The sequence below is a fragment of the Tetrao urogallus genome (assembly GCF_951394365.1).
Source record: "Tetrao urogallus genome assembly, chromosome: 11".
Lineage (NCBI taxonomy): Eukaryota > Metazoa > Chordata > Aves > Galliformes > Phasianidae > Tetrao > Tetrao urogallus.
In genome coordinates, this window is record NC_136824.1 from 18,600,316 (window position 1) to 18,626,105 (window position 25,790).

General features: G+C 42.2%; 1 protein-coding gene across 2 annotated transcripts in view; it reads right to left on the reverse strand.

The window, feature by feature from the left end:
* The window catches only part of NEO1 (neogenin 1), a gene marked incomplete at both ends in the record, with an annotated part of 175,972 nt that overhangs the window by 46,336 nt on the left and 103,846 nt on the right, over positions 1-25,790 (reverse strand). For both annotated transcript variants that reach the window (XM_079541027.1, XM_079541026.1), the window contains 2 exons: positions 19,251-19,371; positions 20,323-20,477. In XM_079541027.1, the coding sequence (XP_079397153.1) occupies positions 19,251-19,371; positions 20,323-20,477 (276 nt within the window). The remainder of the gene's footprint in view (positions 1-19,250; positions 19,372-20,322; positions 20,478-25,790) is intronic.

Genomic DNA, 25,790 nt, shown 5'->3' on the forward strand with positions numbered 1-25,790 from the left:
GGACCACGGCTGCCTTCCATCACAGCTCTCACATTTAGCACGGCCTTTTAGAAAGATGCTAAGAGGCACAAACAATCGGTTCACGTTATGTGGAGGCTTTATGAACTTTTTTGTGCTAAGTCATGCATGTTTTCCTACGTTACTGCTTTAAGGCTAGCCTAAATCTCCAGGATTATTGCATTAAAAGGTTGACAAGTTAAGAGCAAAAGTTGTAACGTACAAATAGCTGTTCTCCAAATCCTATTAAAGCAATCCATCCGGTAAATCTAACAGTAATATTCTGAGCAGCTGGACCCCAATTACCACAGGGTATTACAGGAAACACAAATGGTAACAGAAATCTAAAGTTCACGATACCTTGAATTTTCCTGGATTCTTAATTATTTACCAAGCTTAAGCCACTCACTGACATTTTCCACACCACAGTCTCTGCTGCCAAATACATTTATTCACTTGCTAACGATGGAAACTAAAATGGCTCTGATCTTGCCAACAGAGGAGTTCAGAATGAGCACAGCTTTTGGGGAGAGAGCTGCAGCATCTCCACCTGAAGAGCCACCATAATGCATGGACGTGTGTCGTAAGCAAGGAGACACAGAAATGAACTACAGGTAACACACCATGTGAGGTCTTGAATTCACAGAACTCATTTTTGCATTTCTATTCCACCACTGACAACGGTGGAAGAATAAAACAGCTGCTTTTATCACAATGTTATGCCTTTCTTCTTGTTTTGATACCAAACTCAGAACTTTTCTCTTCAGTACCTGCATCTTTCGAGGACTCTACAAGGCTTCCAGAGCCAGGAACATGCATATCTTGAACTGAAAGCACACCTCACAGGTAGGTAAGTGCACAAGGATATCTCGTTAAGCTCCCTCCAACACCAGAACAGCAACGGACCACAAATTACCATTCTCCAACGCCCTACTTCCAACCAATGGATGACACTCTTACTTCATGTTCATTGCTAAATCTAAACTACTTTTTGTCCCCATCATAAGATTTCCTACAGGAGTGCACCTTTATTAACTACTTGCATTGGCAGTGTTATTTAAAACCATGAAACAGTTTGAAGGAAGCTGCTATAAATACATATCAGTGTTGTACAACTGCATCAGACAAATGCAGCATCCTCTCAGCCATTCCCTGAACTCTGATTTACGCTTCCCACAGTTAGCAAAACTATTTAGCATGTGAAACACCTCCCTTTTAAAACACAGAAAGTAAAGATAATTCAGAAACATCACAAAGAAATATCACAAGAGGCACTTGCTATAGAAAGGAAGTTTTTATAGCCACTGTTTCAGTTGTTGCTTTAACTCTCTGAAGACTGGCAGAAATTAATTTCTACTGTATTACCTTATAGAACTGTAAAGAGCTGCATTAGATGAGCCACTCCTCAGAACAGCAGCTTTGCTCGTGGAGCTGGGATACTTCCTCACACTCAGAATGTGTGAAACCACATACCTTTCATTACCTTACATTAGCACTTTGGTTTCCCCCACACATCTTGGTCCTAACAAGTGGATCTGCTTCAAATCACATGCTCCTGACCCAAAGGATGCATCCTACCTATCTCTGTAGGTAATGGTGATGTCTCTACCATCACTGTAGTTGGTTAAAACACAGCACAAATATCTTTAAAATAATTACATTGAGACAAAAAGCTGGAGGTGGTTGGATGGTTGTCCCATCTCTGGATGCATTCAAGGCCAGGCTAGATGTGGCTCTGGGCAGCCTGGTCTGGTGGTTGGTGACCCTGCACAAGCAGGGAGGTTGAAACCAGATGATCACTGTGGTTCTTCTCAGCCCAGGCCATTCTATGATCTATGATCTAAGTTCTAAGACACACCTCCCATACTTCTGCACTGGCCTGCCTACTTAATGAAAAGATCCATAAGGGATCCACGTGCCTGGAGGCCCTGCAGGCATCAAACCAAGGAGCCTGGCAGAGCTGCCAGCACTTCCAGGTTCAGAGAACCTCGGTTTTCTCCTCATGCAAGATTCAAGCCTAGGAACACTTCTCCTGACAGCATTAGGGTAGATGGGTCACGCACAACAAGAGATTGGTGCCATCTGAAAAACAAACCGTGAAGCAAAGGAAAGCACAAAGGATGTGTAACTCCTACGAGCAAGCTAAGCTGTGAAGGGACAATGCAATTCAACTCTGGAAAGCCACAATAAACAGCACTTGGGAGCAGTGCAGCACTGCTGGCAGCCTTGGGATGCACTCAGAGGAATGGGTTCCTTCCTTTCCTTCTCTCCCCATTCTTCCTCAAAGCACCCTGAGCAACACTGCAAACTGATTTGTACACAGCCATGTGAGCAGACTGCTCAGCAGTGCAGAGCTGTGTTAATGAGTAATTACACTGAAATTAGCTTTAATGCCAATAAGGGAGCAGCTTTATTACTTCAAGCTTTTAAGCACGGTGTAACAAGTCACATGCAAACAAGTCTTTTCTTTCTAATATTCCACCAATTTTAAAAAGCAGCCCCATACTAGAAGACTCTTTCCAGGGCTATGCTTCCACAGTTACACATTAATCTTTTTTTTAAATATAAAATATGCATATTCAGCAAGTGATACACTAAAAACAGGGAAAACAAATGAAAAATGCTGCATGCCAGACATACGTATACAACAGATTCATCTCTTCAACCACTGCTGGTAATTCAATTCTTCTGGGCTCGTGTTTCTCTAAGGGCTCAGCACCAAACCTTTGCTCGATTCAGCATCCCACAGAGAAGCAGCACATTGCCTTCAGCATTTGAACAAAATCCTTCGGCAAAACGGCTGACACAAAATGAAGTGCTGTCCTTAAGCCCTGGCTGCAGAGCAGCTGGGCCGTGATGGAGGCCTGAGCTTGAAGAACTGCACGTTCTACAAGGAGACACTGAAAGTGCCACAGCGCAACTTCAATCAGTAGATAAGGAAGCTGGTTGATTCATCTGTCTGCATCTAACAAAATTAAAAGCTAAAGAGAAGTTAAAGCAAAATATTTCAGTCAATTTTCCACTTGGTAATGTATTTTCTAAGGTTTGCACAGTAACCTGGGTAACAAAACTATGTCCGAACTCCTAAACAAATACAATGCAAACAAATACTGAAACACAAGAAGAGGCAGCAGAGAAATGAGCACTTTTTGGATTTTCTGATTAGGAGAAATGTGGATTTTCCTATCTGGCCACTGTGGTCCTTTGCTGCCTGCAGCGCCCTGGGTCCTAAGAGACACCATCAGGTAGCATTTGTGCATCAGTCCCACACACCTCTGTGGCAGCAGCTCTTCCTCGTGCAGTGTAAAGCATAGCAGTGAGAGAACAAAGAGCTCCAGCACGTGCCTGCAGTGCTGTTCAGTCATACTCACTTCAGGATACTGATGAGATCTTTTAAAAACAACTGTCAAACATACCACACCTGAAAGGCAGCAATTGAAATGCTTTATTTGTTAGATAATTATCAGGAATATTTTCCATGTTGTCCAGCCCCTCCGGTTCAGATTTCCCTTTTCCTCCTTGTTCCCCCCAGTGGGACATTATTGGCACATTGGTGGCTTCCTGGAGCTCTGGGCAATAACATCCAATTATAACACCGGACACACAGCACAAAAAGCCAGCAGTGGTATCTGCCTTCAGCTTTGCTGCTGCCACCTGAACGGCCCCATCCTCAGCTACCTTGTGCATAGCAAGATGGCAATCCTACAACCTGAAGACTGTACAAATATTTATGAAATCAAGGTGCACAAACACTTGAAGATCGGGTGGTGGCCACCTTAGGCTACTCTTGGCCATAGCAGAGTGCTTACAAAGCCACAGCTTCCATGGCTGCCAAACGAGAGCAGCAGGCATCTTCCTCCTGATGAGGAGCAAGGACAGCTGGGAATTTCCTAAGCATCCTCCCAGTGCAGAAGGAAGCCTTCCTGAAACCTTCCTGTAGCCTCACCCCCACAGGACACAGAGCACGAGGCAAGGGGAGAGCAAAACAGCCCTGGTCAGCAGCAAATTCAGGGCACTGAAGAGCAGTGAATGTAACAGCACTGCAGAAGGAGAGAAAACCCTCTTTATAAGGACTTCAGAGTAGCTTTATAGCTTTTGAGTGTAAATAAGGCCTTGGCTTCAGTAACAGAGACTTGATGCTGCAACTAAAAATAGCAAATTACTATTTTGCCAGAAAATCTGCAAGAAAAACATGACCTCAGCCACTCAGATCTCTAAATGCCCTGGAAAGTCTAACTTTAAGAAGGAGATACTCAGAAGCACCAGTATGTTCAAACATTGATTTGCTGTACTCTAATTAAACTGTTTACTAAGTAAACTATATTTTGTTCATACACTGCTATTTAGCTGATTCCAGAAGGGCAATCCACACTTCCACAGGTTTTTATTGGCTTAATCTAGTGCTCCGTTTCCCTCAGTCAGAGCTCAGTATATGATATCACAGCTAGTGCCTGGCAGCAGAAGGATTTACTTTGATTAGGATTAAGAAGCTGTGATACCTCAAAAAGTCACATTGAAAAAAAAAAACAGATTTTTAAAAATTATTTTCAGATCATTTGCCTTCGTGGTATTCAAGAAATACAACAGCAGCACACTGCAAAGCAGCAAGTATGAAATAATAAAACGAGAGAGCCCCAGGACTGCTGCTGTCCCTTAAAACTTTGCCTTCTGCCATCCCGGGGTTTTCACCTGCACCAAAGCGCTGCTCCTCTCCAGTCAGTTTCCTTGCACAAGTAAGACAGAAGGGACATCATCTCTTTATTCCTAACAGTCCTCTGCTTACCATAAGCAAAGAAAACATGTATTAACTGGCGCAAATAAGTTCTTACAGGACAAACGGTTGAAGTTGGTACTTCGTCTCAATGGATCAGCTACAATGACTTAATTACTTCCTTTCCTTGGAAAAACTAATTACAAGAAACACATCAGGCTCCTGTTCTTTTACTAAGAGGTGCTTTCATGGAAACCGAAAAGAATCAGAAATGACTGAGGGTGAATTAAAATAATTTCTGCTGTATACAGTGAACACATTCTGAACCCCCAGGGTGTCACAATGACAGTCACCAGCAGCTCCATTTAACTGCTGTGAGACAAAGACTTGTGTCTGCATGGCACAGCCATGGAAAGACAGCAGAACTTAATTGCTCAGAGCAAATTCAAGGTTATGCCAACAGTTGTATGCAAAACTGTGGGTCGTGAAGAAACCTTATGTGTGATTTTACTATACAGGGGAATTTGCCAAAAAAGAAAAAAACATATTAGAACAATTTGGGCAACACTTACAAGAAAGCTCAACTGTGGCCAGCTGGACAGAAAGCCCACTGACTTTGAGACTGCACAACTCATTTGGAAATGCATAGCACAACTGAGCCTATAAGGGCTGCCACATGTCTGCAGGACTATGTACCAGTGGTGTACCAGGGACAACAGGCCCCAGAAATAAAATGTATGGAGCTTTTATGTTTCATATTGCTGGGTTTTATACATTACTTGCTGTGATTAACTGAAAACCCCTCACTATTGCTCACCGTTGGATGTGTAAGGCATTTGGTAACAAAAAGATGGGAAAAAAGTTGAATCTTTGTGTTGTTTTTTGTTTTCCAGTAACGTTTTTCTTCATGACACATTCAGATGGCAGCATTACCCTTGTGTCTTGTTTCACCACTCCATCTGGCCAAGGAAAGGTCCAAATTGCCAACAGCTCTCCACCCTGGGCATCTCTTCTGTGCACTTATGCATTGGTCTCATTCAACAACACTCAAGTTCTGTAGCACTGCCAGGAGTACTGCAACGTGTTCTGCTGCCTTATGATCCTGAATCAGATGCCTACTTCTTCCTGCAAGCAGCCCCCTAGGGACGAGCCAGACCAAGGCCCATGGCACAGAGAGCACAGCAAGGACGGCCCTCACTTCCCCACATCATCCTAAAGAGAGAAGAGGGCTGCATCGAGGATCCAGCACAGCCCTCTCAGTCTACTTTGTGTCCAGCAGCCATCAAAAGAAAGAAATAAACAAGGAAACATCACTTCCCACTCTCCCCCAAATACCAAGCACTCGTTTTCTTTACAAAATGCAATAGAAATATCTACTTGTTTCTCTATTCTGGCATTTTCCACCCAAAGCAGACATTTTTTTATTTAGTTTGTTGTAGTTGCCTTAGATTAATTTACATTTCCACTGGGAATGAGGACTATTATTTATTCTTCACTCAATACATCCTACTCGCAAAAAGCTCACCAAGAAGACATACAAGCAAATTCCTATCTAACAGAAAGCAACTATAATTTTGGTCCTATCTCCTAATGTAAAATGGACACTCAATAAATTGCGGATGCATAAACAAACCGACAAACGCATTTTCTGACAATGAGCCCGTTTTTCAAAGGAAGTCATAAAATCCATGACGATGCAGTGCACTCCTCCCTTTTTCATCTCATGATGAAGTGCCGCAGTGCACAGGAAACAACCTGATGTTTTCCTGTCTCACAACGCAGCCATTAACGAGGTGGGACGGCCCGGTGACGCACTGAACACAGCAGAGGAAGGCAGAACCCATCAGACAGCAGTGGGCCAGGGGAGGAGGTAAAGACAAAAAGCCTCCATTTGGATCACGAGACTCACACTGTGAAAAAAACGAGGGAAAAAAGCCAACCAGATCTCAATCTATCCCCAAGGAGTTTAAAACTAACTACCTTTAAACAGATTTTATTACTGGAAAGGAATTCAAACCATAACTACATATTGCAAAATGACAGACCACAGAGTCAAAAATCCTAAACACAACACACATGTAGGACCCAAGGCAGTACAAACACACCTGAACGCACTCAGTGACCCCGCTCAGGCTAATGCAAATACTCATCAGCTGAGCTTCTATGCAGAATTAAAATCTCTATAGAACAGCGGAGTATGCAACAACAAGCCATAATTTCTTAACATCTCCTAACAGAATAACAATTATTTTACTCCAACAGCAAACATGCTACATTCGAGTGAAGCTCCTTCTGGAATAGCAACAAATAAAACCACCATATATATTTTGGAAAGCATTCATTCACACACCACGTGGAGCCTTCTGCCTGTCTCAGGAGTGAGGCAAGGCTGCTCCCTTGGCCAGAAGTTTAGCTGGGGCTCTGCCAGTTGCTCCTTCTATTGCAATGAGAGAAGCACTCCACCATACCTTCACTGCCATGCTCATCTCTTTATTGGTTGTGTTCTCCAGTTTTCTCTTACTGTTTGCACACTCAGGGTTGCTGTTGATGCGGTGAACACTACAAATAGTCAAATGTAACTATTCTGACAAAGCAGAGCAGTACCAAAATATGAAAATCACGATCCCACTATATTACCTGCCTATGTGAGGATGCTTTTTCCATTAAGAGGTTCATCACTCACTTCCTCTCATTTCTCGCTAGCAGCCCAAATTAAAAGACAGCCATCCATCCTGAAGCCGCAGTCACTAATCCTCCAGGTTGAATTCTTGCTCCTGCCCTACTTCCTTTGGGCAACTCTGTTTTAAAATCAAGCATTACCGAAGTATTTTATTCAAATGACCACAACATTGCTCCAAGTTACCTCAGAATATAATGCTCATCTCCCTACCTAGGACACAGTGGGTACTCGCCTCCCACTGACACGTGTTGATCCAGAGGTGGCAATGGTGCACACAGGTTTACCCGAAGGCCAGCCTACATGGCATGCTCTGAAGCTTGGATGTGAAATGCCATTTCCCTCAGCTGTGGGCCTGCTGATGCTCCAAGGAGCTCTGCAGCAACAACTCTGGCAAGCTGAAGTTTCAACAGATGAGACTGAACTCCCATGACAAACTGTTGTTTCTGTTAGTTTCTTCCTCAAAGACCCACATATTTAACTACTTGTTTGTTCTGCTAACAACTGCATGTACCTACAGCTTGCTTATCACAGGTTATATCAGATATGCTGTTTTTACAGCAACTAGATGAGGTATCAGGATGTTTGAGAATTCAGCATACTGACTTGAATCCAAAGGTGAAGCATCTACCACTGAAATACAGGAGCACCTATTCGCTCTGTGACTTATGACTAAGAAAAGTGAGCCCAGGTATGACTTGCCTCCTTCTCATTATTTTCCTTTAGCACCTTCTGTAATAATGTGACAACAGGAAAGCCATGCAGAATCCATCTGTCTTTTCTTGAAGACTGTCCTCCTACAGTTATCAGGCTCCCTTCTTTGGTGGGGTAGGAGAAGGGAAAGGAAGGGAAACAATCACTGCAGTGAAACGCTCCATCAGGATATTTCTAATGCAGTGAGAACACTGACAATTGGTAGTTAGTTTCAATACATAAAGTAGGCAAATTTCAATGCATATTATTAAAAAATGAAAGCCATCTTTAATTGTTAGATTTATTTCATTCCCATACGGTATGAAAAACGTAAGCCTCTTTGGGATATATCGTCAACAGCTGGGAAAATATGAGAGATCAGAAGCAAGTCTTCTCCTAGGTTCAGCTATTCAGCTGAATGAATCCTATTACACATGCAACCAAACTGAAAGCCAATCCTTTTTTCTTTTTCTCCAAATGACATTCAGCTGTTTCTGATATTACTGTATAATTTAGCAACTCTGAAATATTAGCAACCAATTAAGATCATATCCATACATTTGTTCCCTCCCTCTGGTGAGAGACACAATCCGATATTTTCCAGTACAACATGAAACTAGGATCACTTACAAATTAAGGCTACTTCTGTCAATCTTCACAGCCCTGTTTGTGAATAATAATGGAACTGCCCTCAGAGGTCATAACAAATATCAAGCTAGAGCTCATTCTTCCTATTATCCCGTTCACCTTAAAAGAAATCATCAAAAAATCCTAAAAAAACCACCTCTTGCAACACAGAGAAAGCATCCTCCATCTCCAGTTGATGTTTTTCACCCCGGTAACTTCTGCTTTCACCAATACCTACAGCCCATCCACTGGCAGGGAAACAGCCACCACCACTCCACACCTGGAGATGAGGCACATTGAATGCACTCTCCTTTGCTGAACATCAATTCAGAGCGGCACACGGTTCTGGTTTCAGGCAATATGGATTGCTGACAGTATGTTAGCTGGTAAGGCAGAAGACAAGCTGATAAAAACAACAGTTGTATACAATGAAGGGGGATAAACAGGAAAGGAAATCGGTGGATGTGGTAAGTGATATTACAGGAAGAGTATTTGTGTCTATTCGACATTCAGGCATCAAAAAAACCAAACCTTTAGCTATTGAACTGAGAAGCTCAGTATGTTCCAGCTAACCTGGAAGAGGTGATTTAAGGCAGGAGATCAAATCCTCTTGTCCTCTTCCACTGTTGTCCAAGCTCAACTACTGCCTGACCAGCAACGCTCAGGTGTCGTACAGCACCTTTCTATTTCTCTCTCCTTATTCTGGGATATAATAAATACAGGATAGGTAAAGGGTAAGAAGCATCTATCAATATCTGTTGAGTGTTCCTCAAAATACAGCAGAGCTTTTTGCTATTACAAGCTCTGTTCTGCCTGCACCTGATATTTCCTGTGAATTGCCCCTCTTTGCAATATAATTTACATAGAATTTCTTTGAACACAAGTACCTTTTAACCATTACCTTTACTCATCATAAAACTAAAGAGTTGATACATCACCCAACTGCAATCACCACAGCCTGTATTTCATGGAGTTACAGAACACTCTGAGTTGGAAGGGTGAGCCCACAACGCTCACTGAGTTCAACTCCTCTGCTTGTGCTGAGCACACTCAAAAGTCACGGAGCAGCCCAGCTGATCTGCATTTCCTCATGAGCTTTCGAATTTCTTTGCCAAGTCAACTGTAAATGCGGTCATAAAATAAGAAATGAAAACGAATAAGCACAATCAAAGCATCCTATAAACTCTGCAATGCCTTCCTGCTTTCACCATGCACCGACAAATATTAATCTATTACTAATTTAAGCTAAATTAGAGCAATTCATTTGCAGTACATGCCAGCTTTAAACATGAATAGTCCACTGAATGCGAGAATTATTTTGGTCTCTATTTTAAATTAAAATGTGAGAAGTTTGGGGTGTGCATCAATGAGTTGGCCTTCCCAAAAGAACCACACCTAAGTGGGGACTTTGAAAAGGGTCATTTCTTAAACAGGGATGGAAGCAAGAAAGGAATCTAACTGAATTAGAACTTCTTTCCGCAACGCTGGACATACATGCAGCCATGAGAAACAATAATGGTGATTTTCATGGAGGAAGACTAGCTGAGCAGTGTAAATTAAAATCAAAATTAACATGAAGAAAAGGCTTCCAGCATTAAAGAGGAGAACATACTGCTATGTTTACAGAAAAATAGCAGTAAAGTGTACACAGCCAGTAGCAAAATATTCCCATGCTTTGGCTTTGGTTTTACAAAACACCGTCTGAAGTCAGTTTGAGCTTTCAGATGCTGTTTACGTTCCTCAAGCAAAATTTCAAAATGAGCCTTACAAGCTGTTCAGCTATCATTCAGACGGAGCCATTTTGATATTTTCAGACAGGGACTGAGACAGCAAGTTTGGAAATCACTCCCCTACTTTTAACATGAGCGCTGTCATGGTTTTTAAGAACTTCATTATGCACGCAGTAGTGGGGTCAGATCTGCTGCATTCACTGCAGTTGGGGTTTTCATCTACAGGACCCTAGGGTTTTTTCCATTTAAAAAAAACGATGATTTATGCATGCACATGTTTTTATATATGTAGATATGTGTGCATACAGAAGAACAGAGCTCACGTGCAGTGCTGTATGAGGAAATGCCTTGGATTTTATAACACAATAACTGTCCTAGAGCAGCCCAATTATGCTAAATGGCATATATCACAGAAAAGCTATCTAGCTCAAATATCATAACCCCGTAACATTCTGTCCTGCCTTCTACATCTGAAAAACAATTTTTGACAAAGTGTGACAAACTCTGTTTGAATGGGGTGCTCTCATTAAACAGCCTTAAGGTCTGTTGAGTGAAAACCCACACAGCTACGTGTTGATACGGGACAGGCAAACGTGGGATCTCTCCAGGGGCCAGGCAATCCCCCTGCTGGCCCTGTCCCTAGGGATCTCCACCTCCGTGGAGTTTCTCTCCTCCTGCTTTTTGCAATCTCTCCCAATGCAGACCCCAGCGGTCTCCCAAACCCCCTCAGGTTCTGAGCTAGCAGCAGTGGGTGCACGAGGCATGGAGCAGCTGTCAGGGCTCATTACTTTGCTCTCGTCCCCTGAGATCTGCAATCCAATTTTTGAGTATTTTTTCTTCTTTGCAGAAAATCTGAATTCCTGGCTGCCAGGGCTTGCAGCCTTACCTCTGTTTCAATCCACAAATCATTTCTTCTCTGCTAGACTTCTGAATGCCACTCACGGAACCTCAGGGACCCCTTCTGATTTTCCTTGCATTAAGACACATAAAATTGTACCAGACAGAAAGAACACAAAGACACTTTTTTTTTATGAGTGAAAAAGTAGAACAAGTTTCAGGAAGAATACCCAATGGAGCCCTTCCCTTTGATTCAGATGGCTTTTTTTCCATCTTGCTCTGACATTTCATCCGCAATAACCTGCATGTTTTCCAAGTTCCTCCGTAGTCTCAGCTCTATAACTACAAGGATTGACAAAATATTTACAGTATCACCTTGAAAACAATACTAAACACTCTTGATTCACAGCATACAAAATACTTTTCAAATTTTCTTTTTAAGATGTGGAAGAGCCTGAGAGGTTGCATTTGTTATCTGTGAAATCACCCCAAAAAGGTCCTGAACACAAGAGCTGCCTCGGGGCTTGAACCAGGCAAAGGGCAGACATCAAATTTATGTTACTGCTTACATATGGAAAATACCCCAAAGTACAACTTTTTCGAGTCAGAGCACAAACAAGCCTGTTGGTGCCAACTTCTGTATTTCTTTCAGCAGAAGCCAACATTTATCAAAAAGAAATGGCATTTACCTCCTGCGACAGAATAATGGAACCCACAGACACGGAAAATGTGGAGTACTTCATATATCTTGATTTACATAAGGCTTTTGACTTTGCCTCTCAGGACACTTCCAAAAACAAGCAAATACGTTCCAGATGAGGCTGCTACAAAAGTGGATTCATAACCGGTTGGAAAAAAAATCACCCTCAGAACAGTTCTCAATGCTTCAGTGTCAAAATGAGAAGTGATACCGAGTTTGGATGCACACTTCCATATGATTCAACACATATACTTTTAGTTTTATTATTTTTTTTCTTTAACCAGCCCAGATGACAGCTTAGAGAAATACTTGTAATATTTATATGAATGCAAAGCTGGGAGGGCTGCAAGCACACTGAAGGGCATGTTTAGAATTTCGAAGCATGTTGTCAAAGTGGAGAAACAGCCTGAAAACAGCGAAGATTCGTCACTCGACAAGTTAAGCAAAAAGGGATATTATGTCTGTGATAACAGATCACAAGCTGAGATGAGCCCAAAGCACAGAGAGAAAAAAAGAAGAAGAAGAAGAAGAAGAAGCAATCATCCTCTGAAGGAGAGCTACAAGCTGGAAGACAGAAGAGCAAGTTGAAGAGTTGAAGCAAGAGAGGTTAAGGTTAGAAATTAAAACATATTCAGACTCTCCTTTCTGTGATAATTTAAAGACTTTGAGAAGCCTGCCCCAAAATTCAGGCTTATTTTCCCCATCCCTAGCATGAGTCAAATGCACAGAGAGCAGTGGTGTCTCCTGGCATGCAGTTCTACATGGCTGTGCTTTCAATCACTGCAGCGGCCAGCCGTAATGAAAATTACTTCCCGTAGTGTTAAATATGGTGCTATGAATCACAAACATTCTCTCCCAAGCTCAGAACATTTGCCATGAGAAGCACTAACAGACTTACTTCTCTGTGTTCTTCTGTCTTAGCAAGCACATGGAAATCCTGTCTTTCAGCAATAAAACACAGAGCCTTGAGCAATGCACTGACAGCTTTTTATTTTAAGTAGTAGACCTCCTTGATGTATTGCTTCCTCTTTTGGGGAACATTTGTTGCAGAGACTGCAAGCTGCTTTGGCTGCTTCTATGTCACCTGTTTTTCTGTACCTGAATCATTACTTGCAGATTCGAAAACTCAGAGAGCCTTAACAAATAACATTGTGAATTGTGCTATTTATATTTCATGGTTGAAGAGTAAGCACACTCCATCTGTATAAAGGACCCTCCTTCACAGAGAAGTTACATCCAGTTTTGACTACCAAGAATGTGAAAATCCGGCCACAGCTAGAACTCTTCTCAACCAGCATTGAGCTGCTGGAGCTGAAATAGTTTGTGAGCACAGAATCTGGGGGCTGGGAGATCTTGAGTCTGGGTCAGCCTGAAGGAACCTCCATCAAAAACACCACTGCAGCATAGAAATGTACTTCTGGCACAGCCCCAGCTGAAATGTGCCAACTCCAGAAAACGCAGGCTGTGTTTCTGATGTTCTCCACCATGCTGCAGGTCAGGAAAGCCCCAACTCCTACCAGGAGTGCTGTAACCTCACCTGCATTGCTATGAGACTTGAGAGAGCTCACGGCCAAAAGCTGGCAGAAAAGTATCAGCGCGAAATGAAATTATTCATGCAGCAGTAGTCCTGCACAGAATTCAATTACACAAAGAGAATACGAATTTTAAGTCAATAAATGATGTCTTCAAAACTCTCTGAGAATTAAGATTCACATAAGGCAATTCAGCAGAGGAATTAATATCACACAGTGCAACCCAAGTGGCGGTACACTTTCATCAGATTTGGTTTCCAGTGTCAAACTGTGCCTCCAATAGCACACATTCAAATTTCTCATAAGGAGATCAGCAGAAAAATACATACTACTAAATAGTCCTAATTTGACTTAAGACTATAAACAAAGATAAACGGGGCTGTTCACACCTCTCAGGCTGACACTTTCTGAATAATAGAATACTACTAGCAAGGAGAGATCACAAGAGATGACCCCTGCTTGAACCAGAGACACCCTGGATGAGGTTGTTCAGGATCTCGTTTAGGTATTGCCTACAACAGCTTCAGGAGTGGAAGTTTCACAGCTTTCAAGGCTCCTGGCAGCCACTTAGGCAGCCTGTGAGGTCCTCCCTCTACTCCTCCCAGTTGGGTGCGCAACCTGCAAACTGCCTGAGGCTGTTCTCTGCCCATCTTCCCATCCCCAACGATGACAGAAAACCCTCTCCATCCCAGACCCAAAAATGTCTTCACACCACTGGCTATGATGCTGAGAGTCTGCTGGGGCAAGCAGCCCACCATGCAGCACTGCCCGCCCCCCAGGCCAGATTTCCCATTTAGCTGTAGACGTACTATGAGGGATTGTGTATAGGATATATCCACTTCTCTCCTTTCGACTGCATGGTCAACCATTTCACCTGTCAAAACAGTCAGGAGCAATCTGCCCTTGTTAATCCATGCTGGATTTTCCCAGTCATCAGTATCTCCTTCATTTACCCTCAGAAAGATTTGTCCCCAAAGTTTCCTCAAAACAGCTCTACTTCCAGCTGAGGTCTTAGTTCCATCCGTGCACACATCCAGGCAACATCGCTCAGTTTTCTGTGTTAGCTTCCAACTTCTAAGTACTTCCTGTTTTTGTTTCTGCTCAATTTGGAGCTCCTTCTTCATCCCTTGTTCTCCTGGACAGGTAAATCTCCTGGCAGAATGTCTTGCCCTGAAGTCCAAGGCTGTAATTCTGCTGCTTGTTTTGCCCACTTCTCCTACAAGCCTAAATTCAAGCATCGTGTGATGGCTGCTACCAAGTCTGCTCTGAGCTCTGTAACTGCACTTATCCTTTTCCATCCCAGAAGGGCAGGCCCAACACATCACTGCTGCTCATCTAGTCAGAGACAGATAAATTTGCATCAAGAAATCTTCCAACATGCCCCAGAACCCCCCTGCATATCCTGCCACATCACCAAGCTGCCACTCCAGCACACACCACACCGTGAAGGATAACTTCATAGACCCTAAGGGCTGCAATCATGAGACTTTCTCCAGATGTGTAAAGGCTTCATCTATCACTTTCTCATGATTATGTGGTCAGTATTGACATTCACTTTTTCAGATGTGTGAAAATGTTGCCCTTCCGTGCTCTGATCCTTACACAGAAGCTCCTGACTGGCTCACCATCCTCTCCAAAACAAGACTGTAAGGGTTCATGTCAGTCAGCACACAAGCACAAGTATCGTGCTTGCTTCCTCACCCTCCATCCTGTGAAGCTATCCCAATGCATCCTTGCAATCCCAATGGCCTCACAGCTCTGCATCTCCATGCAGACTCCTCAATTTCTCCTCCATGCTAGTAATATTCATTCACGTGCAGAACATCCTTCCTTGGCTACGGACTGTTTTTAAAGAAAATCTGAAGTTTAAAGAGATGGAAAGTTCCAGTATAAACAACTGTGATGTGGCACACCATGGATACTGGCACCATTCAACTCATTTGCCTCAAGACCTCAGACCTGTCTAACTCCCAAAGATGGCACAGAATGGCAGACACCAACTTTCGCAGTACAGAAGAACAGATTCACTCAGTGTACTACGCTTACTTTGGAATTTTGAAGATGACGAATTGCATCTCAACTCATGTTTTGAAACCGTTCTCTAAATAACACGGCATATTTGTTTACAGTCAATGATTTTTCTTTATACAGCACTCAATAATCACTCCTTTTTTTTGGTGCCTGAGTACTTGTCAAACGCCCATCACACGGGGGTGACAGGGAACCATCTGCCTCCCTCCCCAGAGGCACCTCCTTTTACTTATTGCCACCTGTTCTTTTTTCAATTCCCAAACGGCAACTCTCAGCAACGCCAGATCCACTGGAAAAGGCCAGGCTACAGGTCCTGCCTGAATTTTTCAGTCTTGTCACTAGCATTTAACCTCCACAATGAAAACCCAAATGTATCCGTTACTGAGGTTCTCACAGCCACCAAGTTCACACAAAATAATGCTGTAAAAAGGACAACAGGAAATAGCCTCGTTATGATTCAGCGAGCATATTAGCATCCATACATTGGAAAACTGATGAGGTCAGATGGTGACTCGCCAGAGAATAATCATTAGTTTCAAAACAGAAATCAGGCAGAAATTCCCTTTCTTTAGGTAGTTCTCTTCTAAATTCATTGGCAGAATTACAGAATTTGAAAATAAAGCAGCCATTCCAGTGGTGGCCCTGGTGTCTATTGCCAGTCAGTTCTGTTCCAATTTTCCATTAATCCCTTCTGCACACACTGCAAGCTTTCCAGAATTCCACGCAAATACAAAACAAACCAACCCCCAAAAAACCTTGTGCCTGACCAACAATTGTGTGCTGCAAGACTGCATGCACACAGCTCTGGGCCACTATGTTATATGAAGAATCAAAACAGTGTTTCCTCTGAAGCCAGTATTTAAATACTGAAAGCCTCTTGTTGCAGCAGATAAGCATATTGTGTACTTTATGCCTGCTATATTTAAAAATGATGCAACCACCTAAGACTGAAGACAATATAATGTGATATTCCACTTCCAGACACTCAGCAGCCCTTCCAGCAGGCAACTGCAAAACCCCAGGCAGCTCAAACCAACACGAGTCGATTTCTAAATGAAGGGTTTAGGATGAAACACAGAAAAGACAATTAAGACCTGATCCAATATGCAAAGTGCAAATGGAGAACACTTTCATTGGTTTAATTCTATTTAACCTTTTTCAGACCATCTCCCTCAGAGCCTGAGTGCCTTTTCCAACGGCTCACGTTCACCCCCCATGGCAGCCAAACGTCGTCTTCCTCACTGGCAATTATATCATAATCAATGCTGTACTCCATTTATAGATGCCCACAAAGAGTCTCAGCCCATTTCTTCAACATAAAGAATTCATGTGGCCTGGCTGTGGGACAAACCGTAAGGCTTCTACTTTCTAATACAAATTTACTTTGTTAAAGATCAACTTGACAAGGCAACTGAAAGTGCTATTACCTGCACGTAAATAGTCCAGATGTTTCCCAGTTCCATTTAGGAAGGAGAAAACAGAACAGAAAGGGAAGGGACAGCCTGCTAACTGGGAAGAATAACTTCAGTGAATACATAACCAACGTTTCTTCACTGAAATTTTCAAATCGCCAAGGTAGCAAATTCTCATTGTCAGGTGTGGAATTTAAGAAAAATAGGTTTCTGAATTAATGACCGAAGTATTCAGAATCTTTTTTGTTCAACTTAGTGGGTTTTATTTCCATACCAAGCTAGATGTTGTGAAAGAACTGAAGTATATATCCTGCTTTCACTCTCCCTGAGTTATCTTTCCATCTTCACTGTTCATATATTGTGACAAGGTGCTAAAATAAGATCTCAAATATCCATTTTTTCTTTGACTGAATATATCGTACCACTTTTCATACATCAGGACTGAATAAGACACAGCATATTCATGCCTAATTATATGACTTGTTATGTCACTACTCAATAGCAAAAGAAATAAATGTACTTTCAGTGATGTACCATGTGATCATCTCTACTGCTGGAGAGCAACAACTAATATGCATCAGCGTTAGACTGGGAGTGCATTGTTAAAAACACTGCAGGCCATGTAACAGAATAATTTGACTTCTTGGGTGCATTTTTGCACCTAATACGAGACTCCATCAACACTGCATCCATAATCCTTTGGCAGCATGCAAAAGAAAAAGGACAGCATTATAAGGCACAGTCCTTTAGTATAACAGGACAGGTTGCCAGAGTAGAACAGGAAGGAGAAACCATTGGGCATAAAACAGGGGGAGGGAAAGGAAGAAGAGTGAGACCACAGGAACTAAAATAACAACAGTAACAATCATTTATAAACCACTACTGGGAACTGGGTGAAAAGTAGAAACTTTGGCAGGGCTTCAAAACCCAGGTTCATTAATTATTCAATATTTTTCAAACTCAAAAAATACGGACTAATGCTTCCGCCTGAATGATTTGGAAACCACTCAGGCGATTCATACATATAGCAGAAATAAAATTACTTTTAATAATTTTTCTGGCAACGTGGTGATAGTAGGCCATTGCTGGATCCAGCCACCTAGCACCAGTGGGAGGTCAGAATCTCAGGGCTGTGAGTATTCAAGCTGCTGGATCCAGTTTTGCTCCCCACGTTACTGTTGAAATACATGCATGTCCTCAGCCATCAGTGAAACATACCCGTGTCCAAAGCTGAATTCAGAAGAAGTTAGAAGTGCACAACTACTCTACAGAACAACCAGAAAAGAAAAGAAAAATTTCTCTTTATGGCACACTCGTAACAGTTTACTCTCTGTACGTTGAATGCCAATACTGGGTCTAGCAGTTTCACATCTGTTAAAATTTTAAGAGTGAAGTTTTATCATGCCTCTGATCAGACCTGGGTGTTCCTGCTAAATCTTTCCATCCAAAAGCCTTGTGGTAAATGGAGAAACACACAAGAAACTGTAATTTTGAAACAGCATCCAAAAAAACCAAGCAGCACTGAGTAAAAAATGTACACCGTTAGTATTTTCTTGCCTGACTACTGATTTTCCACCTTATGTTCTTACAAATTATTTTCAAGAACAGTGTGACCTGAAAGATCAAAGCAAGCTGATGCCTCAGTACTGATGTTTGTACTACCAGTTTTTGTGGAAGGCAGTACCTCTTTTACCATAACAATAATTACCCTCTTTTAACATTTGAAATATGTAATGCAGGAAATTGCGTGTTTCAGTAACAAAAAGGTGAGCATTGTTACTAATTCCACTTACTGGAGCACAGTAACAAATATTTATCTTCAGTTGCAGCTACACCTCAGTTACACCTGCAGTCACAGCTTGCCAAAACGACAGAGCTCACCCCTACTTTATTTTGTTTTCAACTGATAGCAGAAAAAAGCTCCTAACATTGGAATGACTTTGGTGTAGAATACTTCATTTGTTGTGTGCTCCATAAGAACATTCTTCAGTTTTATAATTGCAGTGATAGTTTTCCATTTGGATATTTTTCAAAATCTCAGCATACAATCAATTTTTCAGATTTATGGCTGTGGTTTCTTAATGCACCAAGTATTTCCAAGACAAATTTCAAAATGCAAGGTGAGCCCTGCAGAACCTCTCAGCTCTCCTAAGTAACTATAAAAGATGACACTGAATCCCTCAGATGGTTAAAAAAATCCCCCTAGTGGAGCTGAGTTACAGATAACGTGTCGTGCAGAAAAGGCCCCCTGCAATTGTTCCCCCCTCCATCCTTTGGCATTAAAACATCACTGTTTATCTTACCGAGGTCAAGTATTATCAGCTGGGCTCCAGCCTGTGCATTTCCAACATCATTTTCGGCAATGCACTGATAGAATCCTTCATCTGATTTCACCAGACCCAAAACTTGTAGATTATGTTCTTTCTGAGGAGCAAAGGATAAACGCAACATTTAAAAATGGGCTGCAATTGCAAAAACAACGGTGTTTTATGACACATTTCTATGATAGGAGAAACTCCCAAACAGTAAAATACAGAAGCATATTTTGAGTTCCCGTCAGATTTCATCTCTTTTACACTGAATCCTCACATTATACAGCATCAAAAAGCAGCAGAAGCTCCTACTAATGGCTATCATTTTCTAGCATCACATATCACTGGCAAGTCATAACATTCCCACAGCCATCTTTATGATATTTTAAGCACTGCACATAACCACATAACTCACTGTTACAATTCTACAACCTCAGGTATACATAATTATACAGCCATTAAGTTCTAAGCTATGCCTCAGTAATGACTTTCACTACATCTGAAATTTCCCACCTGAAGCACCGGTGCGTCAAAACTCACGATCCACAACTCAGTTCTATTTATATTTAAATCCCTGTTTGAAATTGTAATTTTCATCAATCACAGCTGACTGTAGCAAACCCAGTCGGTGTTCACAGTGAGCTCACATTCCAACAGGTGCAACCAGCAATTTGTGTTTTGTCATCATGCATGTCCCTGTCTCTCATGGAAAGCCTAAGCTATCGAGAAACAGACAATTTCAGCTGCACATTTCAGCATTTCAGCAAAATGACCGAATTACAGAGCACTGCAAAATTCGAGAAACTAATTAATTCTTCCAGGCCTCAAACATCGATAGTACGAAAACAGGAAGCTGGTACCGTGAAAGGACTTGGCTTCCACGCATGTGTATCACGGAATCATAGGACCACCGAGCTTGGAAAAGGCTTCCAAGATCATCCAGTCATCACCTAGCACCAATATTTCCCACTAAACCACGTCCCTCCCTCAGCATGATGCCTAAATCAAAGGACTAAGAGTCAAGTCAGTAGCTTACAGCACCCAAAACTGACTGCACACTTACAACAATTTTGAAGTAGTCGCTTGGAATCACCACGTCTCCGTTCTTGACCCACTTCACCGTTGGAGTAGGTTTTCCAGTCACTTCGCACTCAAAGACGATGTCCATAGATTCATGAGCATAAATGTTTGCAGGTCGCTTCAGAAACTCAGGAGGAACTGAAAATAAAAAGGAAGAAAGACAAGAGATGGTGTTATTATATAACAAAGGTAAAACTACGTAATAAACGTTTTTAAAACCAATGGACATAAAACCAAGATGAAACTTTCCTCGGATACCAACTGCTTTGAATAACATCTTACAGGCAGGTGTGACCACTGCTATGTATTTAATAAATCAGAAAGGTTCTTCCTGTAAGAACACACAACACAGACCAAAGCTGCCACCTTTTATATTCAGAATGAGAAGAATTGAACTCAAGAACTTTCAAAGCCATAAAATCTCAACAAAGTCTATGGTAACACAATCCCCAAAGCACCCAATGCACAGGTATGGCAAAAACCTTTGGCGAAAAGCATGCCAACCAAGGAGCATCCAGCTATGTGCGAGGACTCGAAGCTTCTGCAGCTTGGTGGGAGGAAGAATTGCTGTCTGCAGGCACATAGAATTTGAATACCATCTACTATGAAGAACGTACACAAATTTATTTGCTTTTATTAAACTCGGTGACATGAGGGCAATTTGCTGACTTACGTTGGTGGATCTGATTGTTCAGGTACCAGAAGAGTGAAAAGCAGCCTCTGCCCTTTAATATTTATCAAACAAAATCAATACAGAAGGGCTGCGGAGTTCAGGCAAATACTCTGCACATTTCACTTATCAGTGGTGTTTATCTCATACTAGGGAATAAGAAATCCTACTCTGTGCTAGATTCTGCCTATTGAATGATCCGTTTTCCTTCTGGTAAAAGTTTGTAGGTGGATTTAATTTCTTTTAAATCAGAAAGCTGGAGACAAGCTGCTCTCCCAGAACCTCACATTCAGGTTACAAATTATATAGGAGAACATTTAAATACGAAAATATTTACCTATGGAGTAGGAAGATGACTTAGCTGTCAGACACACGTAAACCTACACCAGGAACTACAGGGGGATGGTACACATTTACTGCTTCAACTCTTTCACATAGGAGCCCTTCTGCCTATGGCTCCCAACACCCACCCAGCAACCCATTTCCAGAAATTTACCAAAGCTGCCATTAACTGCTTGGAACGATTCAGGTACTTTTGTACCCACCATCCACGTCAGATGGCTGCCACGACCACAGCCTTCGTCCTCTTGGAAACTGCCTTCTGAGTTTAGTGGTGACAAAACTCGGGCTAATTATTCTTTTATTTCAAATTTCTGTTCTTCCCTGACATTTTTATTATGCGTGATCTGTGCTTCCTCTCTGCTCCTGTCCCACCGCCCAGCCTTTATGTGGCCAGCCCATCGAGCCCTGTGCACACAGGCCGTTCTGCTACCCATCACCCACACCACCCTCAGTCATCTCCCATGTTTGCTCAAGTCTGTGCTAATCCTTGCATGCAGCTGGCAGATGATTTGCACATTGTCTCAGACACGTCTCACCACTGACTTGAAAAACCAGCACGAACAGTGTTATTGCTACAGCAAACATCTTCCCAACTCATCTCACCACTGTAGTTGCTCTTTCCTGGATGCACCATGATGAGTTCTGAGCCAGCCTATGGCAGATCACTGCCCTCTCATCTTCAGCATTTCTAACTAATGAGTAATCTTGTCCCAGTCTGCTTTATCAGTGCTCTCATTTCCTTTCCCTCTCTCCCCACACAGAGACATACACACACACTCCAATTTCTGAAGAGCATCCATGACTGCAAAGCAGGAACATAACAGTTGGAAGCATTTCCCCATGAAGGACTTGCATTCCTATTATCTTAACAGTCTTCTCAAAGTGACACTAATTCTTTAGCTAATGCATTAAATTTACAGGAATCCTAACAGACACAAGCTAGCAACATTCACCATCAACTTGTATACAACTTGTTTAAAAGAAAATCCATCTAATGATGTCAGAAGACACAAACTGCTGTACCTAGCAGCTCTGCCACGAAACTCAATGACGACGAGGGGCATACATAACAGAAGTCAGCATAAAATCAGGAGTGGTGCTTACTACAAAATACAGCCACTCAAGGTGGCCTTTGCTAGGGTTGCTTTATCAAATGTACCATGATATAAATTACTTTTAACTAAATGATGTAATGAAGACATCTGGAAATCCCTCATGTTCCTTCAGCATCTGGCAGTGCTTCCACCTGGGGCATCATGCACAAGTGGGCCCCGTACTGAATCATAAGATCTGCCACAAAAATACAAGTTGATCCAGACATCCTATCATCCACTCTCAAATATTTTTTACATAGAAGTTGAATTTTAAATATTATTTTTTCAAAATGACTTTGCTTTTCTGGCTTATGGAGGAAATGCCAAGCTATTTAGAGAGGGAAAATAATACCAGAAGTGCTCTCTTCCTTTATTATTATCCTTTATTTTCCCATTAATGAATTACAAAAGTTCATTTTAAAGGCATTTTTTAGTTTAACTATGTCAGTGTTTAGTATTCATACCAATTTACACAATGCAAGTGCAGATGATGTTTGTGGTAGAGAAGTTCAATTGATAACCAGAGAGCAAATGAGCCAATTACCATATAAAATAAGATTTGTAATGGAAGATTATGTGTCCCGGTACCAAACAGACAATTAAACTTCAAAGAAGGCTTGGCAGCTCAGCCTACTCCTCTATCCCTCTCAATGGCAACAGACAAACGGCGACTGGCTTGCACGATGCTCGCAGCATTCCATGTGCAGCACAGCACCCTAGGAGCCTCAGCACAAGGCATCTGCCTCCCTATGTAGACAGAAGGATGTAGGAGAAGCAAAAGGCAGCGCAGGACTGCAGCTCTGCTTTGGTGCTTGTGCACCAGCACGACCCAACACAAAGGAAAATGCTGTTATGTGCGGGTTCATTTTTAAATGGTCAAGTGTTAGACGCCTCCGGGTGAAAGTGAGGAATATTAAAGAAGCATCAGCTATGCTGAGCCTTACGGAAAGGCTGCTTCCTCAAATGTCTTTTCAGTGGTCAGTGGCTCTCTCTCATTAAGGCAGAAAGAGAACAATTTGGTGGCCTTCGGGGCTGCAGTCGAAAGAATCTATTTTCAATTGAGCCATCTGTACTGCTGCAAATGAGAGGGAAATTAATTACACCCATTCCTCCTCTCCAGCCCTCAAAAAGCTCTGCTTTCAGTCTTACAAGCGTGGATGGAAGAACAAAGGTTCCTAGCTTCACAACCTTACTTCAAACGTGAAGCCAGAAATGTGAAAGAAGCAAGAAAAGGCAACGCTCAAGTTCTGCACCATTAGAAAACTCAGTGCTTTCTGCTTGCTTAGTTACAGTGCAGTGAAATCTCTCTCCCAATACATTGCAGTGCTGCTGTTTCAGGCAGTCGCTCATTTTCATGCTCCTTACCTCCTCCCCACAGCCAAACCATCCCATTCTGCCCCAGCAGGAGGAAAACATCAATGGTGGCAAAGTCATATTTGCTGATAGTGAGAGAGCTAAGAAAGCCACACAGAGGCAGAGCGGTGGTGTGAAGCATGGAGGTCAGTTAGGCCTTCATGGCAAGAAAATAATACAAAAATACTCTAATACCTTCTTTAAAAGGAATTCCCAAACGAACCAGGCATTCTGTGCCTGTGTCCCTCAGACAGGAGGCCAAACTGCTGTCTCATTTCCTCACAGGCACAGAACACGAGCAGTGCAAGAGCAGACTCTTCCGGGTGCAGCAGAAACCAAGATTGCAAATTACTTCTCAAGGACTTACTCTGTTTTTAAACAAGCACTAATACTGCTGTTTGGCACAAGCGTAGCATCACACACAGAAAACACATACACACAATCAACTGCAAGAAATAGAGGTCTCTATTGCATCATGTGGCTGTCCTCCATCACAGGCTGCAGCACCAGAGGACTGAAGTGCAGCATCACACTTCCAAATAGCAGTGGCTTAGGACAGGAATGAAGCAGTCACTGCTGCCTCCTCAGCCACCTCCAGCTGCCCCAGTGCACAAAAATTAGGAGAGTGTTCTCTGAAATCACACTATCAAATCTTAATTCTTATTGTCTCTTTGCTGTCTTACATATACACCTGTGCAAACAATTTAAGCGTTCCTCTATCCATCAATGCTCGCCATTCAAACACAAAAGCAATTTCAGAATCCAGCTATTCCTGCACCTCCACATCTTGATACACAAACAAAGCAGAATAGATCCTTCTTTATAACGTATCTCTGATGAATCACTCCTTAAGCACTGGTGCTCAAATGCCTTCAATTTTGTAACCATGCTTGGATGGATGCAGTGAGTACATCCCAACCTTCTTGTTGTTCTGTTCTGAATAAGCAGCATTTCAACTGTGGATGCCCCATCCCTGGAGGCATTCGAGGCCAGGCTGGATGTGGCACTGGGCAGCCTGGCCTGCTGGTTGGTGACCCTGCACACAGCACAGGGTTGGAACTAGATGAGTCCTTTTCAACCCAGGCCATTCTATGATGCTATGAATCAGCATTTCAAATGATAAGACCAGAGGAGTTTTAACCTCCTCTCCTGGGAAGACAAGATATTGTTAGGCAAATCCTATTTCAGAATCCTTACAAAGTTAACATTAATTTTAACAACAGAACGTTTGTTTATGAGCAGGATGTAACCGGAGCACGATGATGACAATGTTAATCCATTCAGCAGCACCTGGAATCAATATTAACACGCTCAGTGGCACCACTGCAGTACACAGACTTCCTCCAGAGCAACCAGTCCAGTGGCAATTACAGCTCACACTTCTGCAGACAGCACCCTTCCATTTTGGTCAGACGTTTGCTGTCATTTGAAAAACTTTATTTTGCTGCAAATTCACCAAACCAGCAGCTGCTTTAGCAGGTAGCTCCCTCTCAGAGTCAGATCATACAGCATCGCTTTGGTGCTCAGGTTAAGTTTGGTTTTAAAGTTAATCAGAAAGAAAACTGCATCACAGTCACAGTGCATTCTACTTAGGTAACAGCGAGTTCCTTGGCCTGTTAGCTGAAACCAACTAATTTCTGCCAGTCAATTGCCACGACACAGCAGGCAGACTTTGATGGAAACGTTTTAAATTATTTGCATTAGCATATTGCTTAGGAGCACCCAGGGAGCAGACCCATTACATTAAAAACAAAGGCAAATGGTTTAAGTATCACACGCAATGCAAACAATTAAATAAGAGAAATTAAAGATAAATTGTAATGTTAAATTATTAAGGAGAGAGCAATCCACTCTGTTATGTTTTACATTCACCTAAGCCTACAAGTAAGTCTCCTGATTGTGGTATTAAAGAGTAATTACTGCTTAGGAAGCCTAATGGCCTTCTGAAGACGTTTGTTTCCAAAATGATGACTCTGCTCCAAAATGACATCC